Source organism: Nannospalax galili, unplaced genomic scaffold (genome assembly GCF_000622305.1).
Source record: "Nannospalax galili isolate Female #2095 unplaced genomic scaffold, S.galili_v1.0 scaffold247, whole genome shotgun sequence".
Lineage (NCBI taxonomy): Eukaryota > Metazoa > Chordata > Mammalia > Rodentia > Spalacidae > Nannospalax > Nannospalax galili.
In genome coordinates, this window is record NW_008356952.1 from 1,755,380 (window position 1) to 1,769,250 (window position 13,871).

Consider the following 13,871-nt stretch of genomic DNA (forward strand, 5'->3'; position numbering starts at 1 on the left):
ATGCGCACATGCATGGATGCGTGCATATGCACACATTTACACTCTCTCACACACATACACAATAAATAAATACTCAAAGAGGAAAACCCTAAAAATTATGAAGCATATTTGTCGTTGCTTCAAGTTTGATTCAAGAGTCCATACCTTCAGGTATATTTTTCCTACAGAAATCAGTTTAACGAAGGATGATGTTAAGGTTGTCTCTGTATTTTTTCTCAAGAAATGTTGAAGGTTTTTTTTTTTTTTTTCTAGTGACTAAAAAAGGTGAGTTTTTAGACTTTGCAAAGACCTATGGACTTGATAATGTGTTGTTGTATACTCCCTTTAACTATTGTTTTGACTTCTGAATAAATCTCATCATAAAATTCATTTTAAATTAAGCCTGTTTACATTTTATTTTGTTTGAAAGGCAAATAGATTATTAAAACCTCATGTGTATGTATTTTAACTCACACTCACACTAGTAATAATTGAAGATAATATTTTTCACACTGCTGTACATAATAAGTAGCTTGCTGGAGCAAGAAGGGTCTTTGTGAGCAGATGCCCCTATTTATCTACTATGGAGAGAGATCTGCTTTATTTTATTTTATTTTATTTATTATTTTATTTTATTTTATGTGTATGAAAGTTTTGCCTTTATGTATGTAAGCGTACCCAGGGATGTCAGAAGAGGGTGTTGGAGTCTCTGGAACTAGAGTTATGGACTATTGTTAGCTGTCATGTGGGTATTAGGAATCGGGCGGGTCCTCTGAAAGGGCAACCAGCACTCCTAACCCCTGAGCCATCTCTCCAGCCCCTGAGATCTGCTTTTTAACACTAAGAAATATGAAACATCTTATATAATCACTCAAACATTAGGCAGGAACATTTTAAGAGTGTTGCCATCAAAATTAGATTTAGATTGTAAGATTAACCAATATGCATATAGTTTAAAAAATAAATCTTATTTCAAAAACTTATCTTTTCACTTAGCCTTTTACAACGGATGGATAAACAGTTAAAGCTTTTCCAATAGCTCATTACACACTGTCAAAGAGAAATAGGATACTGAGGCATCAAATACCTCTATTATACTCACAAAGCTCTAAAAGAAGCTCGCCCCATTGCATCCTGAGTGCATGGAGCTGTGCCTCTTCCCCACCACTGGCTTTGAAATGGCTGCCTTGGTCTCAAGTGTGTGTGTGTGTGTGTGTGTGTGTGTGTGTGTGTTGTTTTTGAAACTTAAGACAATAGGACTCCTGTGCCTTCCTTCTCTGAATTTTTTTTACAGGTGTGGTTCCTTTTCACACAAATTACACCATAAAAAAGGTCACTGCAGTCAATCTTACCAGCATCTTTGAGTTCCTCTTACCTTCATCCTCAGCTGTTTCTGGGCCATAGTTTAGTCTTGGATCAACCTTAAACATGTTCTTAGCTCTCTCTCTAGAATAGGTGGGGAAAACCAAAACAAAACGGAACAGCACAACACAACAGAAAACAAAGCAAACAATACAACATCTGCCATAGTCATGGAATCGGAGCCTCCTGGCTCTCTGTCTTCCCGTCCCTGGGTCCATATCATTACTCAGCAATCTTTTTACGTGTTTCTGATCTGCTAGCCCTTTCTTCTTCTCAAACTTGCCTCATGTCTCACAAGGAAGACATTTTTCTTACCTCACAGACTGAGACTCTCAGACATGTGGACCTCAACATCCCACAGGCTAAGGAAGATTCAAACTCCAAGGACTTCCCACCAGGAAGCTAGAATTCCCCAGTAGGGCTTTGCTCTGTTCTCCAGTCTGTCTCATTCCCACCCCACCCCCCACTGATTCTTAGTCACACTCCCCCCACCAACTATAAGCTTGCACCAACACAACTTCTTGTATGTCCCTGGATGCCAGGTAGTTTCTTGACACAAAGTCTTGCTCTCTGCTAAAATGTTGTTCCCTCCCCTAGACTCAGTTCAATGTAGGAAAACCACTTCTTATTTCTAGGAGTGAGTGTTAGAGGGGACTGGGCAGAAAAGAAAAGGTATATTCCTTTTTATTTTATTTTTTAATAGTTTATTATTTTTTCTTGTTTTTTTTTCTTTTTTCTTTTAGTTTATTATTTTTATTTTATGTACATAATTGTATTACCTGCATGTGTATAAGTGCACCCATGTCACTCAGTGCCTGTGGTGGTCAGAAGAAGGTGTCTAATCCCCTGAAACTGGAGTTAAGGATTGTTGTTAGCCACCATGTGGGTGCTGGGAATCAAACTTGGGTCCTCTGCAAGATCAGTCAGTGCTCTTAACCACTCAGTCATCTCTCTAACCCCTGAAAAGGTATATTCTTATGTATAACAATTTTTAAGGGGCTGGAGAGATGACTCAGTGGTTAAGAGCAATGGCTGCTTCTGCAGAGGACTCAGGTTTGGTTCCCAGCACCCACGGTGGCTAACACTCATACACATAAAATAAAAAAATAGATTAACTCATTACTTAAAAAATTTTTAAGTGTTTAATGATTATATTTCTTTGTGTGTGAATTGCTTGCAGTTGAATTTCTTTTTACTATATGGTATATTATAAAGACACTGGTATGATGTATATTATATAAATATATACACTTCTCTATATAGTTTATTAATGGTACTTCGTTTGATGTTGATTTGCTCCAACTATTTAATATCAGCAGTTGAAAAATCATAAACCACTGGATAAGAGATTCCATTTATGAATTTTAATCTATGCCAAAGCCAAGCAAGTGACTGGACAATTGACACCTACTACATTCCTTCTTTCTGCTCAGAGTTGCTAATTGACTTGATTTTTTTTTTTAAGAATGCTTTTTTAGAACTAGAGATATTGTTCAGTTGGCAAAGTGCTTGCATTATCTGCTGAACCTGAGTTTGAATCTTCAGCATTCACGTAAAAGAGCCAGTACAGAAGTACCCAACTTTAATCCTAGCACTGGAGAGGCAGAGACAGGAGGATTCCTAGGGCTGCTGGACAGCCAGTCTAGCCAGTTAGCTAGCACCAAGTTCAGTGGAAGAGCCTGGCTCAAAAACCAAGGTAGAACGTACTCTAAGAACACTCCCAGTGTTGACCTCTGGTCTTGGTACACACATATACATGGTATGCACACAAACACACACACAAACACACACATGTATATCCAAGCCCACATGAACATACAGACCTATATACACATTCAAAAAATAAAATAACATAAACATTTTAAAAATGAAGGCATGATGAGGCACACCTTTAATCCCAACACTCAGAAGGCAGAGGTAGGTAAATCTGTGAGTTGAAGGTCAACCTGGTCTACATAGCAAGTTTCAGGCCAAATGGGGCTACAGGGAGGCCCAGTCTCAAAAAGACAAAAAAAAATTGTTTTTGAAAATTTTTTTATATACATATTAAACTGTTGGCATTTGGAAAACTAAAACAATATTTCAATATTTTAGGATTTTTAAAAACAAAATAGAGCTTGTTTCTGGAGTTCACATTTTTCAACTATCTAAATTTAGAAAATTAGATTGACTAGACATTTGAAAGGGAAATAACTGGTTAGCATTGTAAAGGTCACTTTGCAATATTCTTTCAAAATAATTCTTATGGAGGCGGGGGAATATTCTGTTAATCACAGTTTGGATGATGAGTGATGGAGAATGAGTGAAAGCATGTTGCTCTCTGATCCAGACTTATCAGGAACACACCAGTTAGGCATTTGCTCTATTTTAGAATTGCTTTCATTGTTCTGTGTATGACACAGGTGAAATCTATTTCTTACACTTTTTGGCAATTCTCCCCATTTCTATCTAAAGGCACCGTGGCTGCAGCAGCTGGCCTTCACCCTGGACAGTGTATTATCAAAGTTAATGGAATCAATGTCAGCAAAGAGACGCATGCCAGTGTCGTTGCACACGTCACGGCCTGCCGGAAATACAGGCGGCCAATGAAGGTACACTGCTCTTCATAGTATTAGACTCAGCTGAAAACTTGCAGGGAAGACCTAGGGGCTGGCATAGGCTGATGTCTAAGATGTTCATGATTTCCAGTTCGAAGTTCCAATTTAAACACAGCACTGTAAGTCTCATTCTGACTGCTTCATCTGATAAAGCCTAAGCAATTAAAGGTGTTGACTGGATTTAAATAGTTGTATTATGTCATTACATTTTATTCTCATAATATTCTTGCTTGTTTAAAAACATGTTCTGGGGTATTTTCCCTGCCTCCTTCTCTCCCTTCTTTCCTTTCTCCCCTTGGTCCTGTAGGTTGACAAGGGCTTTGTGTGTTCTAGGCCAGTGCCTATCACTGAGCTCCACCCTCAGCCCTTCTTTTTGATAGGAGTTTATCAAATTTAAATCCACAAATGTGAACTATTTTCTTGTGATTAGGTTAAAATATATAGTAATCAAGAGTATATAAATCTTTATAACAAGTATATATTCTTTATAACAAGTCTTTAGAAAGAAAAAAATGGTTTTTTTTAAAGGTGTGCTTAATTTTTACATATACTTATTTAGGTAATTAAATTTACCTTTTAAAAAATCTTAATGTACTTGCTATTATTTAATTTTTGTTTTTAATTTGGAGACAGGGTCTCACTTATAACCCTGGCTGGCCTGAAACTCACTATATAGACCAGGTTGGCTTTACTGTACACTCACGGTTGTCCAACCACTTCTGCCTCCAGGGTGCTGGGATTAAAGGCATGTACAACGACGCCTGTCCAGTATTTAAGTTTTTAAGCACTATCTTTGGTCCATAGTGCTATAGAAATATGAAATTGGATTGTAATTATATACAAAGTTGGTTGTCTTCTGAATAAAGGTGAGCATTGTCCTGTGAGAGAAGTGTGTCTCAGGTTGACGACTGGGAGCAGAAGGAACCTTCATGGAGGGGCCTTATATAGTCCCTATCCTGTGCTCCTTTGCATTTGAGCATGTGACTTTGTGCCCCATCCGGGAAGATAAGTGGCTATTTTCTCAAAGGCCAGGGCTGATATTTTGTAAAGCACTGACTCCACATGAAAGAAGCTGACCAATTTTGCTTGCTAATAAGGTCAGAACTGGCATAGCACACTGGAGGTTACGTGTGCTGTTTTCAAAAAGATTCCTCTGAAGTAATCAAACCTTCATTTTCTGTTAGAATGTTGTTTCCAAACAGATTTATTTCAACTTTACTTCTTTTCTCTTTCCTTGCCTACCTTCTTGGGGAGGTATTGATCAGTGAAATAATTAGGAAATGCTATGAATTCACTGAGTACCATGCACTTTTAGGTACCCATTGCCATGTAACGGACCACTCCAAATCCTGGTGGCTTATGATAACAGTGAGTCTTTCTCGACTGACGTGGCTATGCTCTGCTGGGACCTCACTGGGTACCCAAGTCCTCTCCTCATGGTACCCTGTATGTGGTGGACTGTCCTCCAGAGTGCCCATGACTTCCCTTTCTGATCTCTAGCAGGATTTTCTTTTGTGAATAATAGCTAGATATCAAGAGGGAGTATTACCAGACATAAATCAGCTACCTGGATGGTGCTTCTTGTATACACTTGGTCAGATTGAGTCATAGGACCAAGGCAAGGATCAGGGTGAGAAGGAGCTGTAATAAGGCATGGGTACTGAGGGTGTGGCTCATTGGCAGTCACAAGAGTGACCAAACTGATTAGCATGTTTTAATGTGTATCCTGCTAGAGATTGAGCTCAGAGCCTCATGTATATTAGGCAAGTATCCTACCACTGGGGTATGCCACACCTGCAACCCCTAAACCATCATTTAATAATTATAGCAGTATAATAAGTAAACATGATTATGAGCCTGATTCATGGAGGAAAATGGATATTACATATTATATTACACTTCAGCAATTTAGCTCAACTTGATTATCGCCCTGTCTAGAGAAAATATAAACCTTATATAATAACCCTCGAACCATTTATTTGGAAGTCATTTTCTTTCTCTTGTTTCTCTAAATAAGATTGGAACTGCTGTTTCAATCAAATTAGGCTGATTTGAGATGTGGAAGGATTAAAAGCTAGTCATGTGACTTGGAAAGCCAATGCGATGAGAGCTGTTCTTCCAGTTTTCATTTGGTTTGATTCAAAATACCATCAATACATTGCAATATATGTGATAGATCATTTTAATGGTATATATAATTATATATAATTGGTTTATTGAAAACATGGTCTATTAATGTTTATTTTAAGATATAATTTAGAACTTACTTAAAAATATACTTGAGGAGCTGGAAAGATGGCTCAGCAGTTAAGAGCTCTGGCTACTCTCAGCACCCATGTGGTGGCTAACAACCATCTGTAATTCCATTCCAGGGAATCTTATGCCCTCTTTTGGCTTCCTCAGGTATTGCATGACATGGGTGCACTTAGATACACTCAAGCAAAACACTCATACATACAAAATTAAAAATTATGAATAATTCTATTTTAAAAAATACTTGAGGTATTCAAATGAGACTTTTGAGAAATGCATCCTGTTGTAAAGTATGCATCTTTGGAAGATAGATTTGCATAAAGCAATTCATTATCTTCTGAAGATAATTTAATAATAATAATTATCTTCATATCTTCTGAAGATAATTTAATTAGAAAAAGGTCACTGGGTTGAATTGTCATGGCTTTTCATTTTGATATTTTCTTTTTTTTTACTTTTAAGAAACAGGGGACATAAATAGGATTGTCAGCTCTCCCTGTAAGCAGGTTTATGAAGTGGATATGCATTCTGGTATCTGCATCAGTATTTCTGAGGTCTCTTTCTTCCCCTCTCACTTCCAGCAAGATTCCATACAGTGGGTGTATGACAGCATTGAGAGCGCTCAGGAGGACTTGCAGAAGTCCCACGCTAAGCCTCCTGAAGATGAAGCAGGGGAGACTTTTGACTGCAAAGTGGAAGGTAAGCTACTTCCTCATTTACTTACAATATTCTTTTCCCCTGTGCGTGTGTCTGCTCCTAAGTATTGAGGTCTTATATTTTCAACTTATGACTTCTTACCAAACAGATGTCATTTCAGGCATATAACTAGTAACAGCTAGTGGCTGACATGTAATAGCCACATCCTGTTGTATAGGCAGTTGGTTGGTTGGTTTGTTGGTTTTTTTGTTGGTTTTTGAGGCAGATTCTCATTATACATAACCAGTGTTGGCTGGGTTGGCTAGGAATTTTCTGTTTAGCCTAGGCTGACCTGGCATGTGGTGATCCTCCTGCCTTTGAGTTCCAAGTGAGGGGATTATAAGTGTACATCACTGTGCTCAGCAGAAGGCACATTTCAGTATTTCACTGGATTTTCTCAGCCATCAAAAGAGAAAATCTCATCAGTTAGATAGATTATCACCATTCTCTTTGTGGAAGAAGAAATTAGGTTAATGGTCTTCCTCACTAGTTACATCACAAAGTGAAGATTCCAGCCCAAGATTTCCTTCTTTGGAGGTGAATGCCATTTAGACTCTGCTGTTCCTGTGTCCCCAGAATGAGCTGCACTGAAAGCAAAGCAAGAATGAGAATCTCTACCTCCACCCCAGGTCTGCTGGGTCAGAACCCCATTTTGACAAGATCTGATTTTTTTTTTTTAATCCATGAAACTGTGAGATGTTCTGTGTCAGGAAAATCTGTAGCTCTGTTAAAATATGTTCCTGATTTAAGTGACTTTTATTCTATCCCAACTTTTTAACAGTAAGAAAGAGACAAGCTGAGAAAGAGAGAGAGAGAGATCTTTAGATAAGGACCCTTATAATTTCTTATAATTTTTTTTTGAAATGTCTATATTTACTGACTCTTTTGCCAAGCCAACTGAGGCAATTGTATTTGTGCCTCCACTTGCCAAATGCCTTGAATTATTGTTTCAGAACTTTTCCAAGGAAGCCCTTGTTACATTTTTGTTGTGTTCTTCCAACATATTTATTAGTAGGAGAATTTCTGGACACTTTCGTTACACAATTAGCTTCTTCTAAATAAGAACAGCTGAAAATTTTTCTTCTGGTAAGTTTTTATGGAAATGTCAGATGCAATATGTGTGGGACTCTTTCCTTGTAGCACCTAGATGTCCTACAGTTAAGTTCTCACATTCCCTGGGAGTTATTACAGACCCTACCAGTTAGCAACTCAGTCCCGCAAACAGCCCGTGTTGCAGATGCCTGTTTTCACCTCTATTTCTGAACAACTCATTTTAAGTTCAAGGAGTCTTACACACCCTCCTTTCACTTAACATTTTTCTATAATTCAATAAGATAATTTACATTGTCTATCTGATTTACTATGAAGAATGCAAGATGATCAGCTAGATGAAGAGGTACAGACAGTAAATTCTGCAAAGGTTCCAAGCACAAGAGCCCCATCACCATGAACTCTGAATGTACCTGTCTCCTGGCATGGGCTTCTACCTATCCCCTTGGAACCACTCTAAACTCCATCACTTAAGAGTTTTTATGGTGGTCTTGAGTTATAATGTGATTGATTAAATTATAAGCTGTTGGTGATTGAACTTAACTCCTAGGCTTCACCCCAAGGCAGAGTGGGAGATGTAAGTTCTAGTCCCCAATCACATGGTTGATTCCTCTGACAAATAGCTCCTGACTTTAAGAAAATATTTTTTAATATTTAAAAATTTTATGTGTGTGAATGTTTTACCTGCATGTATGTAAGTACACCACATGCAAGTAATGCCTGTAGAGGCCAGAAGAGGGTGTTAGATCCTCTGGAAGTGGAGTTACCGATATTGTTTTAGCCACCATGTGGGTGCTGGGAATCAAACCCAGGTCCTTTGGAAGAATAGGGAGTATTCTTAACTGTGGAGCCATCCCGGTAGTCCCAAAATGTTTGTTTGTTTTGTCTTGCCCCCTTTTTTTTTTTTTGGCCTTTTTGAGACAAGGTCTCCCTGTAGCTTCAGCTGGCCTGAAACTTGAAATGTAAACCAGGCTGACCTCAATCTCACAAAGATTTGTGTGCCTTGGCCTCCCAAGTGCTTGAACTAAAAGTATGCGCCACCACACTCCTAGCTCCCATCTTGAATCAGTCTCAGGGCCCCCTAAGAATCACCTCATGAACATAAGGGCAACTCAAGTTTGGCTATGACCTTGTCTTGAATAACAAAAGAGGGCTGAGAATGTATGTAGGTTTGCAGAGTGCTTGTCTAGTGTGTACAAAGCTAACTTTAATCCTCAATAGCATACAAAGCAAATATTTTTATCACCTCTCTTATTCAATGTTACAAAGATTTTGTTTAGTTAGTGTATGTCCACGTGTGCACACATGCAGATGCATGTGTTTGTGTGTGTGTGTATATGCACCTGTGGTCTTGGGTGTCATCCTTAGCAGCATCATTTACTTTCTTTGAGATAGGGTCTCTTATTGGCCTTGATCTCAACAATTAGGCTAGAATGACTGTCAATGAACCATTTCCTGCATCTGCCCACCCCCCAAGTTCTTGGATTACAAATGTGTATCAGCGTTCTCTGCATTTTTATGGGGATCTTGGGGAATCAGACTCAGGTTCTCCCACATTCAAGTCAGGCCCTTTACTGATTGAACCATTCTCCCAGCTCTCAGTCACAAGGATTTTCCTTATTAGGAGCATGGCACAAAGACCATCTGTGTCTATTTCCTGTTGTGTACCATCTTTTTATACTGATCATATGAGGAATACCTCACAGAAACTGTTTATCTCCATTCCTGGATGGTTGCTTGGTTTGACCTATCCAACTGACAGGTAGTATGAAAACTCTGTCAATCTCACTGGAGCAGTAATGTTGTTAGGATAAGATGCAATGCTATTTATTCAATATAGTTATGACTGAGTCTTTTATTCCTCATTTGGAATGAGTCAGCATTGGTCTATATCAAAAGGTAGATTGGTTGGTAGGATAATTGAAACTGAAGCCAGGATGTATTTACTTTAAGATGAACTGATGTTTTACAGTAGTCCATTGAACACACACACACACACACACACACACACTCATACACACACACACTCATGCACACACACACACACACACACGCTCATATATTCTTTTGTAGGACTTTGGTGTTTTAAATAAACAAATATTCTATTTTTGTTTATTCAGTATCTGCTGTTGGGTCCACAACAATCTCTTATGTTAGATTTTAGGAGTTTATTCCTCAGCTTCCTGACTATAGCTAAACAAACTATAGGCTAACTTTTCAGATGGAAATTTTAGTCTAGTGAATAAGATGGATTTTTTTTTCAGTGAGTTCTCTCTGCAAGATGCTGTATGGGAAGAACTCATGTGTCTGAAAAAAAATTCTTTCATCTCTTTTCTGCCTCATCTATGTCACCTTCATTGCAAATTTTTTGCTGCTTTTAGGCAGTTTTAGAACCTCTGATTTTGATTCCTGCATGCTTTTAAAGAAAAAAAAAGTACAGACACATCTATAGTGTTTATATTGGTATATATGTGATCCATCGATCAAAGTGGATGTATAGATAAGACTGGTTGGGTTAAAATGGCATGATTTTGATCTGTCAAGTACTTGCTTGTCTTAAAAAATGTTTTTATTTTTCCAAACATTAGCGGGAATAGATGTGCTGTTTAGCATCTCTGACTTAGCTAGTCTTTAAAGAAACCTTAAAAAATACCCAGAGACTCAAAATTATTGATGATATGAGCAAATCGTGAATTTGTTGCATTAAGATTGCATTCCAGAAGTCATCGACAAGTTCAACACCATGGCCATCATCGACGGCAAGAAGGAGCACGTGAGTCTGACAGTGGACAATGTTCATCTGGAGTACGGGGTTGTGTATGAGTACGACAGCACAGCTGGCATCAAGTGCAATGTCGTGGAGAAGATGATTGAGCCCAAAGGCTTCTTCAGCCTGACTGCCAAGGTACAAGAGACTCTGACCATACACACCCGAACTCTCCCCATCACTTTAGTGAAGGGAATGGTTGTGCATGTTCCAGTCATCAGCTCATTCACCTCCCTCCTCAATCTTTGGTACATGAGGTCTCTTTTATTAATCTGTTTTGGAACCCAGTATTGAGTTAGATGGGACTCTTGCTAGGCAAGTTTGAGCTGACGTGACAAAGACTTTCCTGACTCTATTAATCTGGCTGCCCTATTAATTCAGGCTAATGAATACATTTCAGGTAATTTTCACGGCATTTTTTTTTAACATAAAGTTATCCTCTGATTTTTCCTTCATGTCCTGAAATATATTACAAGTAATTTAAAATTCTGCAAGTGTCGACACTTGGGGAACCTTACAAACCAATTTGTAAACAGATCCATAGACATCTGTGTCATTCCTCTTTGGGAATGACTTCACCATATGGTCCTTAGGTGAAAGGAAAGCAAAGAGGGAGGAAGGGGGTTTATATCCAAGTGGAAAAGACCTTTGCTATGAAAGAGGTCACTTTGGGCTTCCTTTTCCTGGTCCTTATAAAAGATTAATTAACCAGACTCCTCTTGTGCCCTCCACACATTAGGCTTCCATGTTTCATTTGGCCATTTTATCATCTGTGAGAACTCAAATATTACAAATTGGAGAGTGGGATACAGCTTCTGTTCTTTATGTGTTCATTTTAATTCTAGTTTCAAATATGTGTAGTTGAAAGAGCTGCCATTTATAACATATATTTAAAAATTTGAGTGGAAAAATAATAGACAGCTATTCTAAAAATAATCATTTTTTATTTTCTAAAAGTCAACTTAAAATACACATTCTGTATCTGTTAGTATAACTTAGATGTTTTCAAAATGCAATATCTTACCAACTGTGCTTTATTATTAAATGGTGAGTTTTGTTCCTTTGTTATCTGTTTCAAATTTGCTAATCACATGGATTATTCTATATCTGATAATTGTAAGCTAGCATGACACTTATCTTTTCATTTTACACATGAGGAAAGTCAAAGTTAAGAAAGTTAGCTAAGAGCACACACTGCTAATGATAAAGTCAGCCCTGATTTGTAGACTAGTGATCAAGCAAAATCCCATAGTCCACATTCAGGGAAGTGACGGTGGAAGAGAACTGAGCTAAAGAGAGCACATCTTTTATCTTACAGAATACTAAGAAAATAGTGACTAAGGTTATAATCAATTCTTGCCATTCTGAACAACCACAAATGCTATGTATAAATGATTGAATATCTCTCCCTTCATTAGAAATTCCCAGTGTTCCAAAGTGTGCATGCATGTTCATGCACACACACACACACACACACACACACACACACACAGAGCCTTAACTTGATTGAAATACACAAAAAGATTTTTCTCATCAACAGTATCATTTAGATGCTTTTAGCTGGTGCTTTTATCAGCCAGGGCTCAGACACTAAATAAACATCAATTTATAATATACCGAGATACTTTCCATTTATTCAGCCTTTCAACGAGCAGTTGTGGACAATGTTCAACAATGGTGCTGCTGCTATCCCTTTGTATTTTTGTTATGTTTTGTTTTGTTTTTTGTTTCACCACCAAACTGAAGGGAAAAATATTCTGAGTGCATGTCTCTGACTAAAATCCAGGAGCTGTGTGCCCACATCAGAGGTGCTGATTTATCCAGCAGGGCACCTTTGAAGTCCACTTGTCTCCCTGGAAGGCTTTTATCATCAGCAGGTGAAACCTGAGACTCCAAACAGACAAGTTAAATCACTTCACAGGCAGTGCTGCCCCAAACATGGAAACCCCAGAAACTTCTAAAAGAGCAGGAATGCAGGACAGTAACCCCGCAGTGCTAACTTATGAACATTGTATGTGGTAGCTTTTGAAGTTACTCTTCTCTTGTCTTGTGTATATTTATCCCTACAGATTCTTGAAGCCCTAGCAAAAAGTGATGATCATTTTATACAAAACTGCACCAGCCTGAATTCTCTGAATGAAGTGATTCCTACTGACCTTCAGAATAAATTCAGTGCCACGTGTAGTGAAAGAATTGAGCACATACATCACAGAATATGCAGTTATAAAAAGGTAAAGATTTTATAAGTTTTCCACATAATTGTTATTGAAGTTATTAAGAGTCAAATTTAAATCACTTGTTGATATCTTTGTTATGTACTGACTTATTGAATAATGATAACTTTTATATAACTTTCTCAGTCTGTTTTCTGTTGCTATAACAAAGTACCTTAGACTAGGTAGTTCATAAAGAATGGAAGTTTATGCATGTCATGGCTCTGAAAGCTGGGAAATTCAATATCAAAGTGTAGGAATCTTGTGAGGGTCTTACTGCTGCATTGAAAATGATAGAGGGCATCAAATGGGAGGTAGCAAGCCTGTTAGCTTGGGTCTCTCATCTTCTACCTACAAAACTGCTAAATGGCATAGCCAGGGTCCTACCTCAGGATATTCTCTAGTCCTAATACCTCCACCTCCCAAAGCCCCACTTCCAGTAACTGTTCAAGTAGGAATTTGGATATTGAAGGAAGACTATATTAGCATAGCAGGTGTAGACTAACATGGTAAAGAGTCATAGGTTAGCAGATGCCATGATTCTATGTAGTTGCTGAAATTTAATATTATACCTGGACTTCTGTAATGAAAATTGGAAACAGTCTATTCCATTGTTATCAAAATTCCTGTGAAATATATACATCTACACACACATATTCACACACATACACACACACATATTCTTCTCTATAAAAATAAGCATAGCCTTTCTTGGGCTGAGTTCTAAAAAAAAAAAATCTCTCACCAGGTTTTATAGCAACAACACCAAGAAGTGTCACGGTCAGTGTTCATAAACATGCTCTGAAAATAACAGGTAAAACAAAATGGATTTGTTCTGTGTGGCAGATTCTTTCAGGGCATAGTTCATGGACTTTATTTATAGGATGGGGCAGGAAGGATAGAGAACTATTTACTGGCATGTCCCTATATGCAGGCATAGAAGTACAAAGTTAC

At 38.0% G+C, this 13,871-nt stretch overlaps 1 protein-coding gene across 7 annotated transcripts in view; it reads left to right on the plus strand.

Moving 5' to 3' along the window:
- The window catches only part of Prex2 (phosphatidylinositol-3,4,5-trisphosphate dependent Rac exchange factor 2), a 308,733-nt gene that overhangs the window by 147,554 nt on the left and 147,308 nt on the right, over nt 1-13,871 (plus strand). For 5 of the 7 annotated variants that reach the window (XM_029556999.1, XM_008854785.3, XM_029557001.1 and 2 more), the window contains 4 exons: nt 3,796-3,932; nt 6,773-6,890; nt 10,646-10,842; nt 12,774-12,935. In XM_029556999.1, the coding sequence (XP_029412859.1) occupies nt 3,796-3,932; nt 6,773-6,890; nt 10,646-10,842; nt 12,774-12,935 (614 nt within the window). The remainder of the gene's footprint in view (nt 1-3,795; nt 3,933-6,772; nt 6,891-10,645; nt 10,843-12,773; nt 12,936-13,871) is intronic. The other 2 variants (XM_029557000.1, XM_008854786.3) reach the window with 1 other exon arrangement.